At 51.3% G+C, this 27,674-nt stretch overlaps 1 protein-coding gene across 1 annotated transcript in view; it reads right to left on the bottom strand.

The window, feature by feature from the left end:
- Positions 1-2,618: 2,618 nt before the first annotated feature.
- Sdk2 (sidekick cell adhesion molecule 2) overlaps positions 2,619-27,674 on the bottom strand; it is a 285,293-nt gene continuing 260,237 nt past the window's right edge. The window contains 7 exon segments of the mRNA XM_052759781.1: positions 2,619-4,837; positions 13,906-14,032; positions 15,761-15,899; positions 16,163-16,303; positions 17,487-17,651; positions 22,845-22,970; positions 25,758-25,919. Coding sequence (XP_052615741.1) covers positions 4,484-4,837; positions 13,906-14,032; positions 15,761-15,899; positions 16,163-16,303; positions 17,487-17,651; positions 22,845-22,970; positions 25,758-25,919 — 1,214 coding nt within the window. The 3' untranslated portion in view covers positions 2,619-4,483.

Raw genomic sequence — 27,674 nt, 5'->3', positions numbered from 1 at the left:
TTGACCCATGCTGGGCATGGAGTGTGGCATGTATGTGTCACCTCTTGCTGTCATTATACTTTAATATTTATCATTAATTTTGGGTGTGTATGTGTGTGTGTGTGTGTGTGTGTGTGTGTGTGTGTGTGTGTGTGTGTGTGTGTACACGTGTGGCTGTGGAGGTCAGCAAAGGGAGCTGGATCCCCTAGAACTGGAGTTACAGGCAGTTGTGGGCATCCAGTGTTGTGGATGCTGGGAACTGAACTTGGGTCCTGAGCAATAGCTACAACCACTGGAAACCACGGAGACACCCTCCCCACCCCACCCTCGCTTCTATCGTTATGGACCATTATCAGTTGCATCACACATCTGAGGGGCTCTTGTCCCCCAAACTTAAAATAACACATTCTTTCCTTTTTCTCTTTTTGGTGCTAGAGACTGAAGTTGGGATAAATCTGCATGCCAGACTGCCATCCTACCCCTGAGTTATACTCCCAGGGTAAAGTAGGAACTTTTGTTTAAAGGTATAGATACTCCCTGCTGACGAATCAAGAGGAGGCCCAGTCCTGCCCTTGGCTCGCTCTGTACAATCCCCACATGGCTAGAAACAGAAACAAACGTTTGAGGAACAGAATTTGTAGTGAGGAAAAGAACTGCTGCTTCAGAACTCCAAAAAAAAAAAAAAAAAGTTTATTTATAAAATACGGACAGTTTGACAGGACATGGGACTTCTCATGGTATATATTTCAAATCAACTTCTTTCTTACCTTTCATTTAAAAAATAAACTTGCTAACAAGCTATATGACATATAGATATATATTTTTTTCTTACAGATAGACACCTGCCACAATGAATACTCTCCCCATAATTTTTCATTATAGCTTTTAAATCAAAAATAAAGATTTGTACCGAGTTTTGTTTTGGGAGTCTATATGGGTGAAGAAAGGTAACACATTTAAATGCTTTGGATTTGTTTTTATGGAAACAGAGAAGAGGGGGTTGTCCCAAGAGGGTGGGGCACCTGTGCTCAAGGAGTTGGTTAGGGTTGGTGTCCCTGTATGGGACCACAGAGGCACTCAGAAGCTGGTGGTGGCTGTTCATGGGTCCCCTCCTTCCCCTGCTGATGGTGCATCTGGCAGGCTGCACAATGTGACCTCTTCACTGTGCCATGTGAGAAGGCAAGGGGAGCCCCTGCCTAGGGCAGCCTCTGGCACCTTTAGGTACGCTGTCCAGGGCAGGCATGGACAACGAAGACAGAAGGCCTCCAGAAGCATGGGCTCTCGAGGCAGCCTGGCTGTTTTCTTGCTCCCTCTGATCATGGCAGTGTGAGGTTTGGGGTGGAGGGGGGCTGGGCGAGGCGGCGTGAGTTTGTAAACTCCTTGCAGCTGTCTGGAGGAAGATGCTTCTGGAACCCAGAGCAGCTATTTGGTTAGTCTTGGCAATCTGGGTGCAGAGCCTGCAAGAATGCAGGAGGCATTCCCAGGAGAGGAAAGAGTAGCCCCAGCATACGTGGGCTTCTGAATACATCCAACATTTCCTCAGGGCACAGAGAGGCACCACCAAAAGGACATGCTAGGCATGTCCTTCTGTGAACCTGTTTCCCATAGAGTCACAAGAGAGCAGCCCTGGCCTCAGCGGCTCAGGAAATTGAAAGCTCCTCCTTACTCAGGGTTGGTACCCACCACACTGTTAGCACGTGGTCAGGTGTCTGGGTGGAGTTCTTGGGACCCTCCACTGCCCAGCAGAAATGTAAACATGGACCAGGAGATGGCATAAAACCACCTAGAGTTCCACAGCAGAAAAGCTACAGGGTGTCCAGATGTAACTGGGGCTGTGGAGGCAATAATCACCCCCTGGGCAAGTAGTGACCCAATAGGGACTTTCACCCTAGGCTCATCCAGGACTTATAGTTTGTGATGTGCCCAGCTGCTTGGGCAATAGGTCCCAGTGATACCCCCAAAGTAAGTGACCCGTGCCTCATGGGGATGAGAGACAGCCAGGGGCCATCATAGGGCATGGCAAGAGGCCCTTTGCTAACACATATCGATGTGTATGTTCTGTGCATATCTTTGCATGCTTGTACATGAACACACGTTTGCATGTGCACATGGACGTCAGCAAGGGTTCCAATGAGCACACAGAAGGGGGAGGGGGCTTTCAGTGCACCAGGTGATTCATTAAAGGCAAAGGAAAATTGTCCTCATGTGTAACACACACACACGTACACACACACACAATGCTTTTTTTTTTTTTTTTAAACAATTCCTGCTTCCTCTATAAAGCTCCCTCACTCGGCTGGGCTAGGCTAATAATTCCCTAATGTAAACAGGGAACATCCTCAAAAGGTTAAAGCCTCTAAAGACAGGAAAAAAGATGAAGTTGTTTAAAAAAGTAATGAGGGGTGCAAAGTAAGCGTGGCAGTGTGAGCTCATGCAGCATCTGCATATGTGTGGCTCTGGAGAGGCCAGATGCTGCAGGGATTCGGGTCCAGCTGACTGACAAAGTCCAAGGTAGCCCTGGGAAACTGACTCCCAGAGGGGCGAGACTTCAGCCCTTTATTGTCCTTTGGAGACAAGACTGTGCTTTAGGACCTGCTTAGGAGAGGTCACTGTGAAAAGCCTTGGTTCACACACAGCAGTTGGGTCACCTGCCTACTGATCTGGCTTCCAACATTTCCTCATTCACATATTCCAGGGGGCAGGTGTGTAGGGAGGAGCCCACATACTTAGTAATCTGAGTGTGTCCTTTACTCAAGCCTTTGACTCAGATGTCCCTGACCAGTGAGAATTAGCAGTGACTAACGAGGGATTGCTGAGGACAGCTGCAGGCTCCCCACTTGGGCCTCTCAATAAGGCCAGCAGTAAAATAGTGCATGCTCCCAGCAAGGCTGGTCCTTTATTGAACTGGATATTGAACTGCTTGCCCCAATGCAGCCTCTGATAGAGGTAGCCATGCATTCCCAGCAGTAGGCTGAGCCTTAAAGGGCTGGTTGGTGTCCCCAAGGACCTCAGACAACCCAGAACATTAGAAAACCTCCTCCCCAAACACTTGCATTGGAAGCTCAAAGCTGATGTGAAGTTCAGGCCCCCCACAGCTTTTTACAGAACATTCCTGGGGTACCAGTTTCTCTCCCATCAGCTATTCTTGTCCCTCGACCCCACCTGACCCACCTCTCCTGACTAACCATGCCATGTTCAGTTTGGACAGAACTTCCTGGCTGTCCCCTCCTTGGTCCTTCCCAACTTCACGGAACCTAACCTGGGAGATGTTAGAAGGGGTTCAAGTGATCTTTGATTCTTTGTAAAGCCTCAAGACCAGGCATTGGGCCGCCCCTTTGGGCACCCGTGTGTTGTGGGTAGAGACATGTGAAAATGTTGTTGGGCAAAGAAGTTCCAGGGAGGGGCTTCTGTACCCCCCCCCCTTTTTTTTTTACAGTTCACAAGGGCAGGTGCATGGGTTAGCAGGAAGGTGTACATTCAGAGGAAGTGGTACATCTGTGCATACAACTTTCCTCCACAGCTAGGTGGGCTGAGCTGAGCTTCCCATCCTAAGCTCCCCCCACCCCGTTTCCCTTTTCTCAGTGTTGGGCAGGTAGAGGAGAAGACGACAGTCAGGGCTTCGTCCTTGCACCTCTGACTTCCTGCAGGACATCTCCCTGAAGCATGCCCCAATGTGCAGCCAGCACCTTAGGTCTCCATTCCCAGATGTCACCCCTCCTTATCTGCATTCAGGGAAGTGAATCCAAGCAACAGGAGGCAGGGCTCAGTTATGCAGCTGAGGGCTCTCTCCCAGCCCTCAGGCCCTCTTCCTTGAATTCACAATTTAAAAAAAAAAAAAATTTTTTTTCAGGAATGAGGAAGTTGCTAAGTGGATTCTCACCCTTTGATTTTTCTTCTTCTTTTTTTCCCAAATAAGCCAAATGCTTGGTGGAGAAGATGAACAAGGGTAAAGAGCCCTGGGAGGGTGCTGAGGCAGGGCAGGGGGCTGGCAAGGCCAGGGAACACCTGCCAGCGAGAGCCAGAGACAACAGTCAGGCTTCGCCTCTGAGGACACCCATCCTTTTTGCAGAGGAGCAAGGATAGCAAGATCTAGCCCACGTGGGAAGGGTGAAGTTGGCTGCATGTCTAGAAGCGTCTCCATTCCTCAGCCCCACCTGCCTACAGCCCCCCTCCTCCCTCCTCTCCAGAGTCCCAAGCCCCTCTATCTTGGGCAGAAGTGAGACTATCTGGTCTCCACCCTCCACACTGCACAATGGACCCCAAGGATGTGAGAAGCTGTTGCAGGTCACACATGTCTAAGTCCCAGGGGTTTCTTCCCCGTCCTCCTCCTCCTCTACCCCGGCTCTGCTGGCCCTGGAATCTCTGGAAAAACAAACTGGAGAGGTGAAAAGTTGATCCGATGTCTTGGTGGGGTTTTCTTGTGTGTTTTCTGGCAGGCGTTCTGGGAAGTGGCAAAGGAGGATTTTGGTGTCATTTTTTTTTCATTCTTTTTCCTCTTCTGATGTCAAACGAAGGATGAGAACCCTGCTATGGGTGCCCGGGAACCAGGGGCGAGGCTGCTGGGGGGACGGTAGAGGGTGCTCTGCTGACTTGGGGGATTTGGGGGATTTTGGGGCGTTGGAGTCCGGCTGGTCTTGGGCCGAAAAAGGCTGCCCTGCTGGGTGCTGTTGCTATTGGGGACAGTGACATGGTCAGGTTCGCCAGAATCGCTCTCTGTGTAGCTGTAGGCCTGGGCCCGAGAGATGCCTTTCTGCTGACGCCGCCAAGAGTTGTAATACGTGGGGTCACTGATGTAATGGTTGACGAAGGAGTGGGCTTTCTGAGGGTTTGTGTCCACTTCATACTCGCTGTCACTTCCCTGGGAGGACAGAGAATCGGGGTGTCAGTGTCCTTGTGAGGTCAGGGCTCAAAGGCACAGGACATTCTGCCTCTTTCAAGCCCTGGATCTTGAATATCTCAAGCCCTCACACCACCGTGTCCTTTCATGTCCCCTTTCCTCTCCCTTCAGGGAGAACCGGTATGAGCTGTCCAGGGCAAGAAGGCCATTCTCTTTCCTTTGTGGTACTGAAGCTTGAAAACTAAGGCCTCACTCATGCTAGGCAAGTGTTCTACCACTGGGCTACACCCGAACCCCCTTCCTAATTTTTAATTTTGAGACAGGGCTTCCCTAGGCTGTCCTTGAACTCACTATGCTGGACTTCAACTTGCATTCTTCCTGCTTAGCCTCACGATAGCTAGGATCTCAGACCCACACCACTGAGCCAGCCAGACCTGCACACTCAAATCCTGACCTTTATTCTTCCCAGTTGAAATAAAATTCACTTAATATAATGTCAACCATTTTAAAGTGAGTAATTCATCACTGTTCAGTCGGTGACACTGTGAGCCATTAGGTCTATCCAGCTCCAAATATTTTGGTCACCCAAAAGTACAACCCTGAAGCCACTGAGCCCTCTCTCCCTATCCCCTCTTCTCCCAACACAACCACATATCTCTTCAGGAACACCTGTTGTGGATCTCCATACAGATGGGTCCACATTATATATTTTTATGACTAGTGTCTTCTTTTAGTTCGTTGGTTTTTGAGACAAGGTCTCATTCTTTAGCCCAAGACGGCCTAGAACATACTATACAGCCCAGGCTAGCCTCAAGTGTGTGACAATCCTCATGCCTCAGCCTCCTGAGTTCTGGAATTACAAATACCATGTTCAAGCTGCTTCTGGTGTCCTTGACTTAGCACAGTGATTTTAAGGACAGTTTGCATTTCTAAACCCTGATCATCCATGGCAAGATGCTATCAATTTTTTTTAAAGATTTGTTTAATGTGTATGAGTGTTTTGCTTGAATGTATGGCTGTGTACTATGTGTGTGCCCGGTGTCTAGAGGTCAGAAGAGGACACTGGACCCAGGAATTTGGAGTTATGAACAGTTGTGAGCCACGACGTGGGTGTTGGGAATTGAGCCTAGGTTCTCAGCAAGAACAAGTGCTCTTAACCACCGAGTCATCCCTCTAGCCCCAAGAAACCTTCTACCCTGGGCCACCCCTGTACTCTGTGGCAAGAGATGAAATGTGAGCTGGATTAAGATGGAAACTGTGGGCAGTGAAAATGCAGGTGCCCACTCATGGGATTCAGGGTAAAAGCAAGGGGAAGTCAGGAAATCATCATGACAGGAATGTCGACAGGGGCTGGAGACATGGCTCGGCAGTCAGAGCCTACTGCTCTTCCACAGGACCTGGGTTTGAGTCTCAGCACCCACATTGTACAGTTCACAACAGCCTGTAATTCCAGCTCCAAGGACTCTGATGCCCTCTTTTGGCATCTCTGGGCTCCTACACTCATTTGTACACGAATCACAGAAAACACGTGAAAAAAAGTTTTAAATGCCAATGAAAGCTCCAAATTCTCTTACGATGGCTTTGGAGGTCCCCCCCCCCCCCGGCCCCCAACATAAAACATTCAATTATTCTTAACTCTGTTATGACATTCTGCAGCTCCATGCACATGCCTCTTCTGCAGGAGACAAGTCAATCTGAATTGTAAACTGAATTGTGAAGCTAAAATTATCAGCCCCCCTCCCCCACCCCAAGCTTCCAGCAACGTCTTGAGAAGACAACAGATGGAGAGTCGGGGAAGAGGCCAGCTCGGATGGTGAAAGGCACACTTAGCGACATGCAGCCCGGAGGATGCCACCAAGGCTGCCTGGCTCCAACCCAGCTAACGCTCTGGCTTCCTCTCGCTTCTACCCACCAGGGTCCCTAGCTGGCCAGTTCACGACTTATGTAAACCTAAGGGAAACATGCTTGTCAGGGAGAGTGCTATCAACAAAACCCAGCTCGGCTAACACCAGTGAGTTTGGGGTGACCCACTGTGCCCTGTTTGACAGCTGGAGAAACTGGAGGTGACTTTATTCCCAGGCCTGAGTCACGGGGGGATGGGATGCACAAAGCGTTCCAGGGACAAAGTCCTTTGTGACATCCTGACCCTCAAGAGAGGCAAAGCTATGGTGACTTCTGAGGCAGATGCTCCTGGGGAGGCAGGAGCTGCCGACTTGGCATTTCTGTAATGAGTTTTCACACCTCTGTTCTGTCACTATGCGAATGCTAAGGCTGCTCAGTGTGCGTGTTGCCAGAGTACTAACACTATGCAAATGCTGGTATTTGTGAGCACTAACCTTGCGTGGGAACTGTCACTGTGTGTGCGCCCATGCTGTGCAAGCACTGATTCTATGGATTTTGGTGTTGTGTGAGTACTGATCCTACATATGAATGCTATGTGAGTACTGAGGTTGTGTGAGTACTACTGCTGCATGGGTACTGGTGCTATGAGAGTGCTAACGCTTCAGGGGTACTGTTGCTGAGTGAGTGCTCATGCTATGTGACTGAGTACCGATTCTGTGAATACTAATGGCACTGTGTGAATTCTACTAATGTTACATGGGTACTGATACTATGTAAGTACCTGTTCTATTCTGTGTGAGTACTGATGCTATGTGAAAGGGAGTGCTGACACTGAGTACTACTGATGTACAGGTACTGGTACTATGTACTGACTGAGAGCTGGCTGAAGCTATGTTCATACTAATGCTGCATGGGCATGGGTGCTTTATGGGCTGTTGCTGAGTGCTAAAGACAAGCAAATGCAGGGAGAGAGTGAGGGTTCTGCTGGGAGGTGGGCCTGGCTGGACCTCAGCTCAGATCAAGCTGATTTTCGGAAAGCCACACTTGCTCTTGACTTGCCCTTACTCCTATCTGGAGCCCCTAGAGGGAATGAGAGGCCCTCCCCTCCTTCCAGGGAGACAAATGCTCCCCAGGCATTTGCTAATTTACTTCTCCAGCTCACCCCTCCTTTCCATCCCTCCTCTCCTACCCACCCCCTGCAGTCCCAGCTTCTCCCCTTAGCAGGAGGGTAGAGCCCATAATGGACAGCCCCTCAGTCAATTCTCCATGGATTCAAGGCAGCACAATGTGAGCTGTGTTTTTTTTTTTTTTTTTGGTGTGTGTGTGTGTGTGTGTGTGTGTGTGTGTGTCTGACCAGCTGCCTACCCAGAACAAAAGACATAGACAGGAGGATTCCATATGCTGAGGCCAGGCTAATGGCCTGAGGTGAGAGGCTGGGGGTGATGGCGGTGGTCGTGGAGGTGGAGTGTGAGCAGTCGGTAAGGCATCTCTCCTCCAGAAGGGTCTGGGGGTATAGAGTACCAGGTTAGGTCTCTCCACTAGCTTCCTGTCCTGAAGAGTTTGCCAACATCTCCAAGGCTTCTAGAACTTTGGCTAGCCCCAGCTCACACATTGTGTGTGTGTGTGTGTGTGTGTGTGTGTGTGTATTTTGAGGACACAAGTGGATCCTTCAGAGACTAAGAGACTGGAAGAGATCCCCTCCCTCATCTGGGGTCCCAGGGGCTCTGTCCTGCCTGACCACATCATTCTGGGCACAGTACTCTGGCCCCGCCCCTTGGGTGTGCTAACCTTTGAGGCAGAGTTGCTACCTTCTGCAGGGGCTGCAGCCTTGGGCATTCCAAGTTGGAAAGGCTGATGACATAGCCCACTCACTGGGGAGGAGCCCCAGATCACTGTGTGCCACTCCTATAATGCAGGAGGCTCTGGGGTGGGCGGGTGGTGATCCGGCCCTTACTAGTGAAGCATGTTTGTAACTACCACTCTTGGGCTTTCAGCCTGGTGGACTGGCCTGTAACATGTAGCTTGTTACCTATCAGGCAAAGGGAGTCAAAGCAAGAGAGGTAAAGTAAACTGTATTACTGGGGAGAAAGCCTGGGGCAGGGACTTAGCTTCTGTGGGGGGACTCAGAGCCCCCTTGGGAGAGATCAGAAGGGGCCGGGGATTGGAGGCTGCTTCAGTGATGTCACTGGAATGGTGACAGTGATGTCACTGGAATGGGGCAGCTGTCCTGCCCCTGCTAACCAACAGTGAATGGGCCTGGTTTGGGGATGGGGTGGGTCCTCTCTGGCTCTTCTGGGGCCAAATCTGAAAGCCCATTCATTCATCTACATCACCTCAGACCACAAACCAGCGGCTGCTATCTGTTGAGCACTTACTGGATGCCTGGCCGTCTGGTACAGCAGCCCTGACAGATGGGAAGGCTAGAAGAGAGGGTGCCTACGAGGTGGGGTCAGAGCTGTTGGCCAGCCCCTCCTCCAGCTCCCCAAGGCCAAGGAGGAAGGGGGGGGTCTTTGCCTCAGACAAACAGAGCAGTTCCCGCTTCCACCTCCTCGAACATCTGTTTCTTTTCAGGGTGGGGGTGGGGTGAGAAGAAAGAGTGTGAGGGGGACCAGGGGCTCCGATTGCAGCTTCCAGCCTCTCTCAGTAACTGAATGCAGCTTCCCAGGAGCGGGCCAGCACAAAGGGGGCTTTCAGGGCCCATCCTGCCAGGCCATCAAGCGACGGCTTTAGTTCCCTGGCCTCTTAACAGCTCTTCAAAGCCACTCAATCAGCAATTACCCGGTCTCCTGAGCGGGAGGGCAGATGCCAGGCTGGGGGACAGGAGTGGGGGAGGGGCCAAATCCAGAGAAAAAGCTGAAACCCCGAAGTGGAGGCAAAGCCCTTTGCTTATCTCCAAAGGTGGAAGATGAGGAGCTGCCCAGGGCTTTGAGATGTTTGAGATCTGGGACCAGGCAGACTGTGTGTGTGTGTGTGTGTGTGTGTGTGTGTGTGTGTGTGTGTGTGTGTGTCTGTGTCTCTGTGTCTCTGTGTGTGTCTATTTTGAAGACACAGGTAGGCCCTTCAGAGACTAAGAGACTGGAAGAGATCCCCTCCCTCATCTGGGGTCCCAGGGGCTCTGTCCTGCCTGACCACATCATTCTGGGCACAGTACTCTGGCCCCGCCCCTTGGATATGCTAACCTTTGAGGCAGAGTTGCTACCTTCTGCAGGGGCTGCAGCCTTGGGGATTCGAGTCAGATAGGCTGATGACATGCTAAGGGGCTCCTGAGAATCTTCAGAGGACTTCACTGATATCCCCTTGAGGGATCATTTGTCAGAGCTCTGAGCTCCCTGTGTGAAAACAGCTTGAAAAATGTTAGCTCAGACAATGTCATGTGTATTCCTAACCTGTGCCCTTGCAGGTAAAGTGACAGCCTATGCTGCCTAGCTGTCAGGGATGTCTGTGGCCAGTGGCCTTGAGGGAGGTTCCTGAGATAGGTTTGGGGTGGATGTTGTCTTCAGAGTCAGCAGGATGTAGACTGAATCCCAGTGACCTGCCTTCATGAGCTCTGTGCCCAAGAACTTGGTGTTTGACATCTCTATCTCCGAGTCTCCGTATTTCCAAGTGCTATGTGGGAGATCAATCCACTACCACGGTGGGGCTGCTGGGTGCTAAATGAGATGCACAGGACGTGGGCTTGGCATGGAAAAGGTATCCACGAGCTCTCCTGCCCTGCAGGACCTCTCTCTTTGGGCTAAGGAGAAGGGGAGACATGATTCTATACCAGGAATGGCCCAAACCAATGGACAAGAAACAAAACAGACAAAAAGATCTGAGACATTCACAGGCAGAAGCCATGTGGGAAGGGGACCAAGTACCTGGCTCAGACCCACACACCAAATGAATGCCAGCTTCTTCTGGGACCCCTGCTTCCAACCCTGCATTCCTCCTCTGCATGCCTTTGGGCAGCGACCTTTCCCCCGGTCTCTTTTCCCTGCTTCAACTTCCTCAAACCAGAGGAAACAGAAGTTTGGACATCGCTTTCTTCTTACAGTTAGTCATTATGGTCCCGTGATATTTGAGTGAGAATTGAAAGGTGATTATTTAGGTACAGGTAGCCTTCCCCGACAGACCATAATAGGCTGTCACAAAGTCCCTCTGACTCAGCACTTACTCCCTCCATGTGCCTGACCTACAGAAAGTTGTACTAGGAAAGGTGTAACAGGGAATTGGGGGTTCTGGACTTGTTGAGGGGGGTATGTGCGACACTCCCACCCCTACTCACTCCTTCTTATTGTATTAATCTAGACGTGGTCATAATGCCACCAGTACCTTCCAGGAACTCTGAGGACCAAGTAATGTCATTTACCCACAATTCTTGGAGCCCATCCTGACGCCTAGTAAGTGCTCCACACACTCAATAAATATCCTATGAGATGTGATTGGTCCTACACGTTTTCTTTATACTTTTTCACATAGATGTAATTCTTATAAATGAGCCTGAAGCTGGCTGACCCTGAAACTGCTAGCAACTGGATCCAAGATCAGAAGACATACACTGTGGGCTCAGTGTTTCTTTTCCATTGAGATGTATTTGTGTGCTAAATACATGTTGTTGTTGTTTTTTTTTTTTTCAACTGTTATTTTGAAAATGGAGTTGGAATGCAGCCAGGCTGCATTTTTAGACATTCCCTCAAACAAGCCACAGGCAAATCTCTTTGGGTGTGCCTTTCCTGTGCTCGGGGCCCCTTTCCCTAGCATCTCTAGAGGCATGGCCCTGGGTCCTTTGCACGAGTCAGTCTCTTCCTCTAGCCCTTCACCCACATTACTCTTGGAGGCCTCTCACACTGCATCTCATCATGTACGTTTATTTTGAAGTCAAACTGACATTTTCTTTATGACTGTCTCACAGGAGAGAGGCTGGACACGTTTGCACTAGTGTTAGAGAAGGAGATTTGGGTGGCCTGGCTCACAATGTAAACCAGGCTGCACATGCACACTCATACACAGAAGACCTGGGGGATGGGACAGCCCAAAGAGGCAGTGACTCTCTCAAGAGCCACTGACACTGAGAGGGAATGGTTGCTGATCCTCAGGGACCTGTATCTGTCATCTGCCCAGGACAGCCATGAGGGTGGATATGCTACACTCCAGACCCTGACTGATAACCCAGAGAGCTCTGACAAGGAGGATTCCTAGATGTGTGTAACAAGGGTGTCAGAGGGACAAGGTCAGCTGCTGTACCTCCAGGTCTAACCCTGAAGACCCGAAGGAGAACCTGGGGGGTCACAACCATGTCTCCATCACCTCCATGTCCTGAGAGTAGGCTCAGGAAATGAGCCAGAGGACAGTGATGTAGTTTAGGGGTAAAATTCTCACCTAGCATGTGGGGGACCCTGGGTTCCATTCCCAGGACTAGAGAGATGGAGAGGGAGAGACAAGAAAGTTGGAGAGAAATCAGAGACGGCCCCTCCCTCTGTGAATCTGCTGGAGCTGCTCCAAGCTCTAGGATAACACAGAAACACAGTTCCCATGGCTGTCCGTCCTAGAAGTATAGAAGAAAGCCATCTAGATGAATTAGGGTCCTGTGTTCCTGGTAATTACAGAGTGGTAAAGCTGTCTGCCTGGGGTCCCTTTGATGACACTTAAGAGCTCAGGGATATGGCTATTCACCAACAGCTAGGCAAACAGTTTAATATTTTAAAGGATGGAAGGACTACACAGGGGCTAGGTATCTTCTCACACCATGTTCTCAGTGTCTTCCCAGGCATCCCCATCTCTGAGATGCTAGGGTTCTAGCACAGCCTCCTAGAACCTGGGTTCTCTGCAGTGGCCCTAAAGCCAAATGTCTTGTTTTCAAGAACACTGTTAAAGCCGAAAGACCTGACTCTTGCTTTGTGCCTTTTCCAGAAACTGTGAGGAGCCAGGCACCACACGGGTCAACTTTCTCCTGCTCAGTGTACCATACTACCTGCACTGTGTGTATGAAGGGTTACTAAGGACCCTTCCAGTCACAGGGTCACTAAGAGACATAGTGGACTCCATGTAGGTCTTAGGCATCATACCACAGCCAAGTGCTATCTTTCAAATGAACATGTCTTCCACAGCAGCCCTCTGGGGAGGTGGAACTATCATCCGAATGTGTGCAACCAGAGCTGTGTGGGGTTGTGGGAGGGTTATGCAGTGGGTAGGAGTGTCGAGGGGTGTGGGAATAACTTTAGTGCCTAGAACACTTTTTGCATTTAATCTTTAAAGGTGGGCTTGATTATCATTATTATTATTTTAAGATTTGTTTATTATGTATACAGTGTTCTGCCTACATGAATGCCGGTAGGCCATAAGAGGGCACCAGATCTCATTACAGATGGTTGTGAGCCACCATGTGGTTACTGGGAATTGAACTCATGACCTCTGGAAGAGCAGCTGGTGCTCTTAACCACTGAGCCACCTCTCCACCCCCGATTATTACTGTTTTTTAAAAGAAACTCCACAAGTTATTTGTCAAACACAATCTAGAGGAGTGGAATGAATGTTTGGTTCTCTTAGATGTCTCATTGGACAGACTGGAAGACTTTTCTAAAATGTTCCATAGGCGGGACTTTGGGATAGGGTAGACACAAGGTCCAGACCCAACTCCACTGGTAGGCAGTGTGGCATCTGGCCCTAACACTATGGAGCTAGAATCTTACGCTGTTGCACCTGAGTGAACTCCAGGATGATCTTGCATTTCCTGCCTCTATCTCCCAAGTGCTGGATTATGCGTGTTGCTGGTTTACCTGCTGCAGGAGTTTGAACCGGGGATTCCAGCATGTTGGGTAAGTACTCTTAGCCAATGAGCAGCATCCCTAGGCCCTCCTTGAGCCACTGGACACCTTCAGTGCCCAAGTTCCTCCATGAGTCAGAGTTCCTGAGAACCCAGGCAATGGGCTGAGTCTGTAAGTGTAGGGGACCAGGCTCTCATGGAGACCTTGTGTGATCACCCTGGGGCAAACTCTGAGCAGGGCTGGGAAGTGGTGGTGGGTGGCTGATCCATGAATGACTTCTGGAGAGCTTCTGCAGGCCCTTCATCTTTATAGCACTAGTCAAAGAAGGAAGAGAGGGAGGGAAGGAGGGAGGAAGGGAGGGAGGGAAGGAAGGAGGGAGGGAAGGAAGGAGGAAAAGAGGGATGGTAGGAGGAAGGCTGGCTGTGTGATGGGACACTGTTCACCCCTTCACCCCCATTTGGTAGCAGCCACCACCTGTCCAGGCGCTGGCCCTTGTGCCCTCACCTGGGAGTCGGAGATTTCCGAGGGTTTCTCGGTCAGGCTGCTGCTCTCCGCAGGGATGAGGTCATTGTACTTGGTGACGTCTTCATCAGAGTAGTGTAGGCTGCCCGGGCTGGGCCTGGGAGGGGACCTAGGGAGAGAAGGGAGTGAGGCTGAGAGGTGGCCTCAGACAGGTCAGGAGGAACACAAGCTATAAGCCCCTCCCTCCATCCTGGGCTGCTTCTTCTTGTGACCACACTGTGTCAGCCCAGGCCTTGGAGAGAGAGGCTTGGAAGAAGAGGGATGGGGGGGGGGGGGAGGATGCCACACTAACGCTCTTGAACATCTAGGGCAAATGGTATGTGTGTCTGTGTGCCTGGGCACATGCGTCCGTGTACAGACATCACTGTGAGCAGTTCAGGTTCAGATCTGGTTTGGTGAAAACAAGATTCTTCTCATTCCCACGGGGGCATAGGAACGTGTGGGCCTCTATGTGTGTGTCCCATGAGTAGGAGAGGCAAGAGGACAAGGGGAGGTGTGGCCATGGGTGAAATGCCCCCTTGTTCCCTGTGGCAGGCCCAGGAGCCTGCTCAGCGGGGCTGTGGTAGCCATGCAGAGCCTGGGTGAGTTTAACCACAGCTTCAAACGCCTCTTTCTTTGGAAAGGCTGGATTGGCGAGGGATGAGAGCCTGCCCGCTGCTCTGCCCTCAGCCTTCCCCTCCACCCCCTTGGAGAAGTACACATGGCTTATCCCTTCAAGAGGAGACAGAGAGACGCTTTGTGAATTCCCTTAGAGAAGCTGCCCCGCCTCCCCCAGCCTGCTGCCTCCAGTGAGCCGTGAATGTCAATATGGCTGAGGCTGGAAACAGGAGTCCCTCTGGCTGTGGCTCCAATCTCCCTTGAGCTTCTGGAAGCATAAAACTGCCTGAATCCTATCAGAGGAGGATCAGGTGGGCTCCAGGAGCATCCCCTGCCCTTGCAGATGGGCAGCCTGATGGCTCCAGGGAAGAAAGTCCAGGAGGGACCGGAGTCTTAAAGAAGTCGGGGATGGGAGTTGGGTGCTACCAACAGCCTCTGCTTTTTCCATTGCTTTGGGCTTTTGAGAAGGGGCCATATGTGATGCAGGCTGGCCTCAAACTTCATGGATTTCAGGGATGACCTTCAAGTCCTGACCCTCCTGGCTCTGCCTCCCAAGTACCTGCCAGGATTGCAGGTATGCGCCACCACATCTAGTTTTCACAGTTTTAGGGACCAAAGCCAGGGCTTCATGCATGGTAGGCAAGCTCTCTGCCAGCTGAGCCATACCCTGAGGCCTTTCCACACCAACTGCTTCCAGAGGCTGAGAGATGGTGGCAGGAGGACATCCTCAAACAGAAACAAGTCAAGCCCAAGGGAGGAAGGTTTTCACTCTCCCCTTGCTAAGGAAGGCATGAGCAACGATGGGCTAGTCCCTGGTGCCTCTCCCTGAGGTGCTTCGGCTGGGTCCAGCTCACCTCTGGGGTGTATGGCCATCTCTAAGGCCGGTTACTAGTGCAACTGACTCTGAACAACTGTAGGCTGGCACCCACAATGCTGTATGTTTCTGCACTTTGCAGGCGCTCTCAGAAACTCTTCGTACCCACCTCCTCGTGGATTTTCTAACATTCCCTAAGCTGCAGCTGGGTTTGGTGGGACTAACACAGATCCCTGGGTGTCCTGCTGGGGTCCTTCATGACCTTCTGTTGACCATTGGCAGCCCTGAAACTTGGATGCTATTTCCCCGGAAGTGGAAGGCCAAGTGGGCATTGCATGTTCCATGCTTCTCCCCAGCGGGCACTGCTGGGCACTGGGGCATGGCCCTCAAGCCTCTGTCCTCTGCCCCCACATGCACGGACAGTACCTGGTGTACAAGCCATTCTTCCTGCAGAAAGAGTTCTTCACAGAGAGTCGCCGGTTGTTGAGCTCCAGAGCGGGAAAACTGCTTTCATCCAGGCTCAGCATCTCCCCATGGCCGAGGGCTCCTGACTTGGTATTGCCTCCTGAGGATGGGAGGTGGGGGTTGGTACCCATCAGACCACATGGTCATTCCTTTCTAGCTCCATATTCTCACTTAGCCTGGATGCTCCTTTTTTCAGGCTTGTTAGCATCAAGACCCAGATCAGAGCTTGAGGTTGTGTGGAGGAATTTCTGGCTGCCGTACCTGAGAAGGTGCATTGCCAGGAAAGAGACCTGCCCCGCACCCCCAGTGGAAAGGAGACCCTCAAGAGTCAAGCCTGCCATCAAGGGGTGTAGACTCACTCACCTGCGTCTGTCTTCTTGGAGTACTTCTTGCTCTGACCTCGGATGATGAGTACAAAGACAAGAAGCAGGATGAAGATGAGGCCCACGAGGGCAATGACCACCAGGAACCACCATTCCTCGTAGAAGGGGCTAGCTTTCTGGGCTGCAACAGGGGGTGCAGTGTCAGGACCAAGGGTACTCAATACTCTCCTGCCCACAAATCTTCCTATTCCATCTGGGATTTCACCAACTGCTCATGGGTGTTATGGGTAGGTGGGCCTGTGCACTCTAAAAGTTCTGGCTTTGATCTGTAGGCAAAGGTTTGCCTGGAGGACTGTTTTGAGAAGAGTTTTATGGTTTAACTGATTAAGAATCCTCTGGATTTATTAAGAAATAGTGCTGGGATTGATTAATGATGTCTGCCAGGGGATCAAGAATGGAGAGTAGCAGTGTGTTAGCTGCTTTTCTTTTTTACTCTCTTGTCTTGGGAAAAAGGACTTTGAGACCGACTCTAATTTGCATGGGGAAGAATTGTGCTTCTCTGGCTTTTAGGAAGTCTGGGAGAACTCTCCTCAAAATTGTAGTAATTTTTTTTTTTTTTGATGATGGCAGAAAGCCAGGGAAGTTGTAGAGAGGTCATGGGTTGGTTTTTAAAATGCCTCTGCCAGGTAGGGCTCATCTTCTCTCCAAGCCCCCGCCCCCCCGTATTTTGCTTCCTGCACCCAGAAACTCCTAATCCATGTTACTTCCAATAAGGGAATGGTTTCTCTATTCTTGTCTCAGACTCCTTGTTTTCTATAATTTGGTGCTGCCCATCTGGGCACAGGAGTAAGTATGGGTGGAAAGAGGAGCTGGGTTGCTGACGCCAGAGAGTGGAAGTGCAATTTTGAGTTGGATTTCTACCTTCATTTTCAAAGTACTCAGTGACTGACCAGGGTCACAGGTGTAGGCCTAGTGTCCTGTGTGAACCCAGAGATGAGCTGGATGGGAGGGACGAAAGAGAGGGGGAGGGGAGGCAGTGAACATGGCCCACCTGGGTGCTACTCAGTGAGGTCTTAGAGGGCACCAGGGTTAGCCCGTGGCCCGCCTGGGTGCTGTCTTTTGGGAGTGGGGTGAGGTGGCTTCCCTGGAAACATAGTTCATGGCCTGACTGGCAACTTCCCTTGGGGCTGTGAGCTGATGCAGCCTTGGGACCCAGAGTTCACAGTTAGAGGAACTGAGGGACAGTGCGTTTGGATGACCACCTTGATGCTTCTGCCGCCCAATGTCTGTCTTCCTCCCCCACTGCCAAGCATGTCATCAGGCTCTTCCATGGACTCTCTGCTCTGTCACCCTAAGGCTGGTACCTGGCACAGACTGAGAGGGGCTGCTGGGAGTGCCAAAGCCATAGTCATTGACTGCGATGACCCGGAAGTCGTAGCTCACGCCTGGCTTCAGGATGTCCATGCTGAAGGTGTAGGACGTTACCTCCTTGGGGATGTCCTTGATGAGGATGTCCCAGAGTCCCTCATCTGTAGGGAAATAGAGAAGAGGCACTGTGAGATGGAGGAGACTCAGATCCTCCCACCTCATCTGGTTCTAGCTGCACCTCCCTGAGGTTGGGTCCCATCTGGTCAGTGGCTCAACACTGTGTCTGAGCATGGCTCTTAGGAAGGTCTTGTGGAAGTCTCAGAGATAGATACCTTCTGGGAAGGGGTGTCTCTTAATCTTTTCTTTAAAACTAAAACATCTGTAAAACATTTAAAAAATGTATTGTGCAATAAATTCTCTAACAACCAAACCAATACAGACTGAACACCCTAATCTGAGAACCTAAATTCTAAAATCGACATGCCAGTGGAGGTCTAGAGGTCTGGCACTCTAGAGGTCAAGGAAAGAGGATTCCAAGTTTGAGGCCAGCCTGAGCTGTATAGTGAGACCTAAAAGAATAAAAAAATAAAATCCCAAGTTTTCCCAAACAGAAACATTTTGAGGCCTATAACACCTTAAGTGGAAAGACCACACACCATAAAACTTACTTGACATACAAAATACTAAAATAGTGTCAAAAATAATTTTAGGCTAGGTGTATATGGTATATCATATAAGGAAATTTACGTTTAGATATGGGTCCATTCCAAATACACACACACACACACACACACACACACACACACACACACACACACACACACACACACACACACACTTAAACTGGAAAGTATCCCAAACTGGAAAAACTATGGGTCCCAAACATTTCATAAGGGACACTCAATCTCTACCAGCATCCAGAGGAATAGACTCAGTGTTCGGCCACAGTGCAGGCTGAGCTCCTAGCTAGAACCTGTCCCCCACCCCTGCTTTGTGATATTTAATCTTCTTTGTCAGGCTGACTGGATGTGGAATCACCTAGGAGACACACTTCTGTGGATGTGGAATCACCTAGGAGACACACCTCTGGGAGTGTTTCCTGTGAGGTTTAATTGAGCAGGGAAGACCCATCTCCAATATGGGCAGCATCCTCCCAGACTGAATAAAAAGGGAAAAAGGAGAAAGTGAGCTGAGCACCAGCATCCATCTCTTTCTGCTTCCTGACTGTGGACACATGTGACCACCAGCCACCTCACACTCTGGCTGCCGTGCATTCCTGGGTTATACGGGTTGTGTCAGGGAGGAGGGCCTCTAATTCTCTTGGTTCTCCCCCGACTGCAGCACCCATGTCTTCACCCTCAGTGAGCTCATTCTTCTGTGGACTTCTGAGCTGATCCTGTACACCACAGCTGGCTCCCCAGTGTTAGAACGTTCTTTCCTATATCAAAGGAATCTGTTGCTCCTACGAAGCTTTCCATCAGATCCAGCAGGGGAATCCAGGACATAAGTAGCCACCACTGCCCAAGCATCATTTTAAAACCATTTTGGACCAAGTGTGGGGCAGGCCCAGTGGGGGGCAGCTTGCTCTTTTCTAGATCTTGCCAACTTACAGAAGCCTGCATGAGGTCTGTCTGTGTTCAGAGATCCTCCCAGAAGGCCCTGGGTCTAGAGCCATAGTTGGTAGTGTGTGTGTGTGTGTGTGTGTGTGTGTGTGTGTGTGTGTGTGTGTGTGTGTGTGTGTGTCTGTGTGTCTGTGCATGCATGTGTGAGCCTGAACGTGTGGAAGTCTGGGTTTCTTTCTTTATTACTCTCCATCTTATTTTTTGAGACAGGATCTGTCATCAAATCTTGAGCTCAGCAATTGGCTAGACTGGCTGGCATGGACCATGAGCATCCCTGCCTGCCTCCCTCTCCCAGTACTGGGGTTATAGATTCAGGCTCAGCTTTTCCATGGGTGCTGGGGATCCAAACTCAGGTCCTCAGGCTTGGACAATAAGCACCTGGCCTACTGGGCCATCTTTCCCACGCCATCATCGGTATTTTTGAGTATCTACTTGATCATTACCGACATTATTATTTTAGTTATTATTTGAGACAGGGTCTCATTTTGTAGCTCAAGCTGACCTGGCACTTACAATCCCCCTGCCTCAGCCTCCTCCCTTGTGCTAGCACATCCAGCTACCCAATAGTCTTTCTGTTTAATCTCCCAGCTCTCTCCCTGCTTTGAGGCTATGAAATCCTTAAGGGCAGGATCACATCTGGGTCATCTTTGTTTCTTTATAAATCGGCACTTTGCTCAGATACCTTCCCAGCGTGTATTCAATCAAGGAACACAGGCTTTCCCCTGGGTTTTTCATAGTAGTATCATGTAGCTGAATGCATAGTTCAACACTTCATTCCTTGAGATGTATTGAGGTTCAGATCCTCACATGACTGCCCCCCTACCCAAGCTGACACTCCTATGTTAGGCAACCCAACTGGGGGTGTGTGTGAGTTTTATGTTTTCAAGCTTACAGCAATGGCAGGAGGTAGAAACTGCTGCTCTCATATTGACAGATACGACAATCAAGACTCAGAGAGCTTAATTCATCTTCCCAAGGTCACACTGCCATAGGTAGCAGTCTGGCATTTTTTACTGAGTTACCTGACTCTTGGCATGGAATTTCCTCCTGGTAACCGGGAAAGTGCTGGGTGTAACTGGCATTTGCTAACAGCTTATGGAGAATCCTGTTGCTGCCTTCTAGAAGTTGAGACCTCCTGCCTGCTGTTTGTACCCACTCCCCCTCCACTGTATCCCTCGCCTCTGCATAAACTGTATGGGCAGTGAGAGAAGCTGCTGGAATGTCCCTCAGTGGCCTTGGCCTCTAGCCCTCTAGTCAGCAGCTGTGGGGGGCCAGCTCACAGGCTCATCAGTCCCAGAGTGGATCCCTCCCTGGCTCTGACAGCTCTCTGGCTTGAAGAAATTGGTATGTTTAGCTTAGTCCATGTAGAATGAAGCATAGCAGCTGGGCAGTGGTGGTGCATGCCTTTAATATCAATCAGCACTCGGGAGGCAGAGGCAGGCAGATCTCTGTGAGTTCGAGGCCAGCCTGGTCTACAAAGCAAGTTCTAGGCCAGCCAGGGCTACACAGTGTTACCTCCAGGGCTAGTTCATTGTGGAGAGCTTGTTATCATGGAGGGAGGATGAAAGAGGGGGCAGACAGCCTAGAGGAGGGGAGACACCCATCTCTAAAAAGCAGTCCACTTTCCAACAGTTTCAGGGGTTGTCCTAGCATCCTCCTGGCTCACTTCCCCCTCTTTTCCACCATTCTGCCCTCCCTGGAGCTGTTGGCTTTGGCCCTTCTTGGCTTGTTATTGAGCGCTGGCTCAGTTTACCCTCCGTTCCACCAGTGTGCATCAAGTCACAGCCCCCAAACTTGGAAGGGCAGTGGCTCACGCTGGGCTTCCCAGGGAACACTGGAAAATCAACAGGCTGGGGTCCAGGGCCAACATTCCACAGCCTGGCACAAGGTCGGCCAACTCGGGTGGAATAACAGGCACAGGCCTATGGTGAGGAGATGCACGTGGAGGCCTCCAGGCCAACTCAACAGCCGGCACTGGAGGTCCAGGGAGGAGCCATCTGGAGTTGGGGGAGAGCCAGCACCACCTGTGGCGTGGGTGATGTGGTGGATCTGAGTTGGCTAGATATTTAGCTACTAGGCTAGTAAGATAAGGGCAGTGGTGGGTAGTGGCAGCTTCCAGTACCTCCCAGAATAATTAACTCTTTGTTATTGGGGTGATGAGCACCTAGCCACCCTGAGGAATGTATAGCCTGTGATTGGGATGGTTCAAATCTCCATAAGAAGGGTGATGGGGAGATGGTTCAGCCAGCAAACCGCCTGCCCTTCAAGCATAAAGATCAGAGTTCAATCCCTAGAACTCAGGTTTTTACTTATTTATTTATTTTGGTTTTTCGAGACAGGGTTTCTCTGTGTAGCTTTGGAGCCTGTCCTGGAACTCACTCTGTAGCCCAGGCTGGCCTCGAACTCACAGAGATCTGTCTGCCTCTGCCTCCCGAGTGCTGGATTAAAGGCGTGCACCACCACCGTCCAGCTCAGGTTTTAATTTTTTAAAGCTGGACATGGGCACAGTGGTAAGCATTTGGGATCTCAGGGCTGGAGAGGCAGGGACAGGAGGATCTCTGGGGCTTACTGGCCAGCCAACCTAGCTTAATTTTGTGAGTTCCAGGCCAGTGAGAGAACCTGCCTCATAAAACAAGGTGGATAACACCCGAGGAATTACACCTGAGGCTGACCTCCAGCCTCCATGTGCTGTACATCTGTACCTACACCAACAGGCACATAACAGGCAGGCACACACACACACACACACACACACACACACACACACACACACACACACGTCCCTTCCTCTGACTATAATTCTCATTTGAGTAGCAAAGACTTATCTTTCTTAACTTCTATCGCCAAGACACAGATCCTCTGAATACAAAGAGCAAGCCCGCAGCTCTTGGCTGACTTGGGCACCTCTGATTAGCTTGGAAACCTAGCAACAGAGGGAGCTAGAGCCTGGGAAGCAGGTGCAGAGACACAGTGAAACAGGAGCGGAGAGCAGTCCCCCCCCCCCCCCCCCCCCCCCCAGGAGTCACTTATCAGCCGCTCTTGTCCTGATGGCTTTGGAAGGCCTTGTGATTCGATTTCAGGCTTGACAGGAGACGTTGGTAGGGTGGATGACAAGAGCTAGTCACAAGTAGGACATGCGTGTTTAACCAACGGGAGCCAAACCCTGCTCCCCTAGTTTCTCTGTGTCTGTGTGTGCACAAGTGTGCGCACTTGTGTGTAGAGGTCAAAGATGAGTGTTGAGTGTCTTTGTTAATTGCTCTCTATTGGTTTTTTGTTTGTTTGGTGTTTTGTTTTGAGACAGAGTGAAACTAGAGTTTGCCAATTCTGGCAAGCAAACTCTAGCAGCTCTCTCATTTTCATCTGACCGGCGCTGGAATTACATGTATGGCTTTTTTATGTGGGTGTTGGGGATCCAAACGCAGATCCTCATGCGTGTATACTTGATTGACTAAGCCCCTTTTGGCTTCTTGAACTATCTTGAACATTAGTTGGTCCATAGATGGTGCTAAGAACTGTTCTTTGGGGGGGCTTCCCAGGAATTCCCTAAGCAAGAGTCCAGCTCCAAGGAGAAACCTTGTCTTCTGCTCCCCAACAGGACTACCTCTGGCTTCACTTGCAATAGTACGCGTGTCTTCACGGATGGAGGACAGACACAAGCCCAAGGGTTAAGGACAGGAGGAGGGCAGGAAGTGGACCATGGAGGGAGGACAGCCCAGCCTGGGCAGGGCATACCTGAAGGCCTGGCCTCTATTACGTAGCGTGTGATGGGTCCTTTGCCAGGATCTCCGCTGGACCAGTGGATAGCAATGGCTGAGCTGTACCGAACGATGATTGGCACTCCTGGTGGTCCTGGGGCACCTGCAAACATCCCACAGTGGGTAAGGGCATCTGTGGAGCTAAGAATAGCCACCCTTTCCAACAACCTGTACTGGTGATGGGGGGCTGGACAACCAGATCAGCTCTAGCCCATAGAGTCTCCAGGACCCCTGCAAATACTCTGTCTGAAGGGTGTATCTCGGGCCAGGTCTGCCAGGCTGTGACTACCGTCTCTTCCTGTTTCCTCACACCCCACATTCTGAATCTCAGGACAAGGCAGGATGTAGGTGGTGATCCTGGAAGTCAGAGGGCTAAGACAAAAGTTAAGTCCAGCCAGAACTTATTATGTGATCCATTCATGGAATCCTCAGGGGTGCCTCAGGATGCCCATCTGCAGGGGCCATGGGGAAGAAATCCTGAAAGGTGATGTCATGGTGGGCAGCAGAGGTGAATGGACTGATGGGGGACATGCCCAGGGATGAAGATCTGGCTGAGGGGGCTGAAAGCCCCTCCAACATTTCCTTCCCTGGCATGGGATAATGCTCTCCCTCTCTTACTTGAAATCTCCTACCCCTCCATGCATGCACTGTTAGGCTAGGTGTGGAGAGAGTAGGCTCAGGGCCTAGGAAGCCTAAAGAGAACTTGGAAGAAGATGTGTCTAGCATACTGAGATACTGGAGGGGGAAGGTAGAATAGGATACAGGAGACAGGTGGTGTTGACACAGGACTGGGTATCTGTCTATACAGCATCCCAAACACCTCACTGGGAGTGTGCCAGTACGAATCTGGCACCTTCTACCATGTGTGGTCCCCACCAAGCCTGTTTCCCACTAGACGTGGAGTTCACCATCCCTAGAGCCCAGCATGCTCCTAGTCCCTTGAGGCAGCACTGTGTGTATGAGGGCAGGCTAGGGGCCTCTGGCTTCCCAATGGGAAGAGAGCATGGGTCCAACATCTCACTGAAGCCCTCTGGGGCCCAGGAGAGCTGCTCAACTCAGACAGGAGGCCAGAGACTCCTCCCACAGCGGGATATTCCATTGCCAGGTCTCTATATCCAGTCCTGACAGCAGGCACAGTTTTGGAGGACCTCATTTTCTAAGGAGCATCCTGCCTGCAGCCCATGGAGGGGGGACATGACCTGAAAGTGGGGTTCAGGCTGGGGTGGCCTTCAGAGTCCTTGCTTTTCACTCTGTATAGGACAGGGCTGAGGGACGGGTGGCCACTGGCTTTTCTGCTAAGCCAAAAACGGCTGGCCTGGGTGCTGTCCCTCATAGGTCCCTTCTCCCCCACACTAGCTGAGTGAGGTTCATTTTCTTTTCTGTACCCTCTACCCCTCCCCACTTCCTGTCCAATATCTTCCCCATCCTGCACCGCTAACTCCAAGCTGGAACTCTTTAAACCCTACAATGGCTCTTCTCGGGTGGCCTGTTCCTGTCCTTGAGGTACGGAGAGGCCTTCCCTTTATTTGCCAGCTCTCTTCTGGCTTTTATGTCCCAGGAAGCTTCAGGTGAGGAGCTGAGCTGGGGCAGCTGGGACAGCAGCCTTCCATATTCCTGCAAATCACTTTCTGAGTGAGACCCGGGGAGTAGAATGTGACAGGGAGGGCCACCAAGGGGTGACGAGCCACTAGCGGGTAGAGGGCAAGTGGACAAGGGCTCTTCAGCCTTGTTTTTCCAGGGCCCAGACTCACCTGGTCTCCAGAGAAAGATCATTGTGTGCTGCTGGCTGTGGGGCAGGGAGGGGAAGGAGGTGGGTGGCTTTCTGAAGGAAGTTGGGCAGCCTGGGCTTCCTCAAAGATAGGGGTGGGGACAGCAGGGTTGCTTGGGAGGTGGTTCTCATGTTTAGAACGGGGAAAACCTGAACCCAAGACAGGGCCTGTGGAGACTCAACCCTGCCTGCCCCAGGGTCCTGGGTGGGAGGTGGGAAGTGACAGAGACCAGGGGAAGTGAAAGAGATGATCAGGGAAGGAGCCAAGGGTTGGGCACTGATGTGGAAATACAAAGTGGGCTTCTGTGTGTAAAAGCCGCTTGGAAAGGGGGTCTTGAGTCTTGGGGAAGGCAGGCCTGACTGTGAGGAGGTTGCCTGCCCATCAGAGGTGCCAATGAAGTGCCAATGTCATCATTGCCTCCAGGGGTTCTTGCGACTAGAGGAGATGGCCACAGGGAGCGTGCATTTGGACAAAAGCGGAGGGAAATTCTTCTGTACCCTGCTCTGGGAGCCGCTGCTGGGGTGGGGGGGAGGGGGAGGCATGGGGAGGTGGTTCTGGCCAGCCGGGAGGCTTGGACACCTGCCAGGCCACATCCTTCCTGGGCAGAGGTGACAGGGCCTGAGGTGACAGAGGCTGAGGGTTAGAGAGGAAGGAGAGAAGGAACGCATGGAAAGCAGGGTGGGTGTGGCGGCTCACTCTCATAAACCCAGCACTTGGGCGACCCAGCAGAAGGACCGTAAGTACCAGGCCAACCTGGGCTCTCTAGCCAGGCTGAGGCTGTGTGGCAGCCTGGGCTGTGTGTACGGGCCTGTGTGATGAGAGGGTCTGGGTCACTCCTGGCTCGGGACTGGAATAGCCCGAGGATTTAGATGCTAATAACCAAGCCCAGGATGGGGGAGGAGAGTGGAGTTGAGAGGAGGAGGGACAAGGAGGAAGGAGGAGCCAGGAGAAGGGAGAAAAAGGGAGGGGGGGGGAGAAGGAGGGGCGGGGACAGGAGGTAGAAGAGTAAGCTCTGTGCTTCCCACTGTCTTCCTGTCCAGCTCTGGACCCCCTGGGGTCCCCTCCTACTTGGAGGGCTGAGGATGCGGTGCATAGGGCAGTGAGTGTGGCGTCTCTCCTACCTTCTCCAGGGCCTGTGGTGATGTTGGCTTCGATCTCAGGCCCGTAGGTGAAGGTCTTGGCTTTGATGCGGAAACGATAGGTCATGCCCTCAGCCAGGTCCTTCACCTTCAGCCACAGTGGGCTGTTCCCCTTCACGTCCACTGTCACAATCTTGCTGACCCCTGTGGGGGAAGGGCTGTGAGCAGGGGCTGCAGCGGCTGGTGGGAAGAGGGCCACCAAGGCCACTGGCACCTACTGGGGAGAGGTGACAGTGGTGGCCTCTAGCCCCTGAAACCAGCTGAGCTGTCTGTCACTCCAGCCCACGTGCTGCTAATGCTGTGTCAGGAGCAGGGCTCTGTACGTGAGCTCAGAAAAACAGGGCTCCATGGTTAAAGTACCAGGAGGAGAGCTATGTCCTGGCTGTCCAACCCAGAACAGCCACAAAATCTCCATCCTGTCTCACCGCTGTGCCCCACATCAGCCCACCCCGACATCCCATAGAACTTGAAATCCAGGCACCCTCATGGGAAAGTTCTGTGAAGAAACCACCCCTGGAAGTGGAGCTGGATGGCACCTCGTGACTACTCTAGCCCCTCCCCCAGCCCCGATGCCAGCCCCAGCCCCAGTCCTAGCCCTGTGCTCCTCTTTGCTGTTGGCCATTGAGAGCCTAGCTTCAGGAGCCCCATCATCTGTACTAGTTGGCTTTTAGGGCAGAAGTAGGGATGCTTCAGCACCTTGGGTCATGGCAGTCAGGGGCGGGACGGGGGCTTTCACAGGGTGGTACTGTGTGCTCTGTGCTTCCCATCCCAAAGTCTCCCTGAGTCAGGACCAGGATTCCTTGTGTAGGGTGCCACCACACAGAGGACAGGCTTTGCACCCTTGAGCTGGCCCTAGTGGCTTCAGATATGTCTCCAGCTGCCTCCACTTTATTTGTCCACTCAGCTGGAGTGTCAGGAGCATCCCCAACAGGGATATGGAGTTTTAGATACAGGGAAAGAGCACCGGACACATAGTAGGTACTTTATTTAATTTATACATTTTTTTAATCTTACGTGTATGAATGTTTTGCCTGCATGTATGTCTGCATACCACTTGCATGCCTGGTGTCTGAGGAGGCCAAAAGAGGGCACTGAATTCCCTGAAACTGGAGTTACAGACGGTTGTGAGCTGCCATGTGGGTGCTTGGGATGTGGTTCTCTGGAACAGCAGATAGTATCCTAAACTTCTAAACCATATCTCTAGGCCCTATTTTATCTATCTATCTATCTATCTATCTATCTATCTATCTATCTATCTATCTATCTATCTATCTATCTATCTATCCTGGAACTTACATTGTAGACCAGGCTGGCTTTGAACTCACAGAGATCCTCCTGCCTCTGCCTCCTGAGTGCTGGGATTAAAGGCGTGCGCCACCACTGCCAGGTTGGCCCTATTTATTTTTGAGACAGTAGTCTCTAGTAGTGCAAACTCATCTCATACTTGCTATATAGCTAAGGATGACCCTGAACTCCCGATCTTGCTGACTCCACCTCCTGAGTGCTGAAATTATAGGCATGAGCCACCACGGCTGGTCTATGTGGTGCTGTGAATGGAACCCAGGGCTTTGCGCATGCCAGGCAAGCACTCTACCAATGGAGCCACACCTCTAACCCCTATTTATTTATTGAACGAGTACTTTGGACAGTACTGAGCAAACCCTTTACTAGGTAGGAACCTATAGGGACATGGAATTTAGCCATGTGGTCTATGATGGAATAAGATCACAAGAGGCCAAGTACTCCATTTCTTGGTGGGAGGTCTCCCGATAGGCCAGGTAGAAGCCACTGGGACAGGAGCCTGTCTAGGTTCCCTGCATTTTGTCTTCTTGACCTCTGACCTAGCCCTGCTCCTGACCGCACTTCTTCCCAGGACCTGCCTCCCCCTTGGTCTGACAG

The sequence above is a fragment of the Peromyscus californicus genome, unplaced genomic scaffold, assembly GCF_007827085.1.
Source record: "Peromyscus californicus insignis strain IS unplaced genomic scaffold, ASM782708v3 Scaffold_3__1_contigs__length_106647218, whole genome shotgun sequence".
Classification (NCBI taxonomy): Eukaryota; Metazoa; Chordata; class Mammalia; order Rodentia; family Cricetidae; genus Peromyscus; species Peromyscus californicus.
Note: the sequence above shows the minus strand (reverse complement) of the source record. Positions and strands in the feature narration are given on the sequence as shown.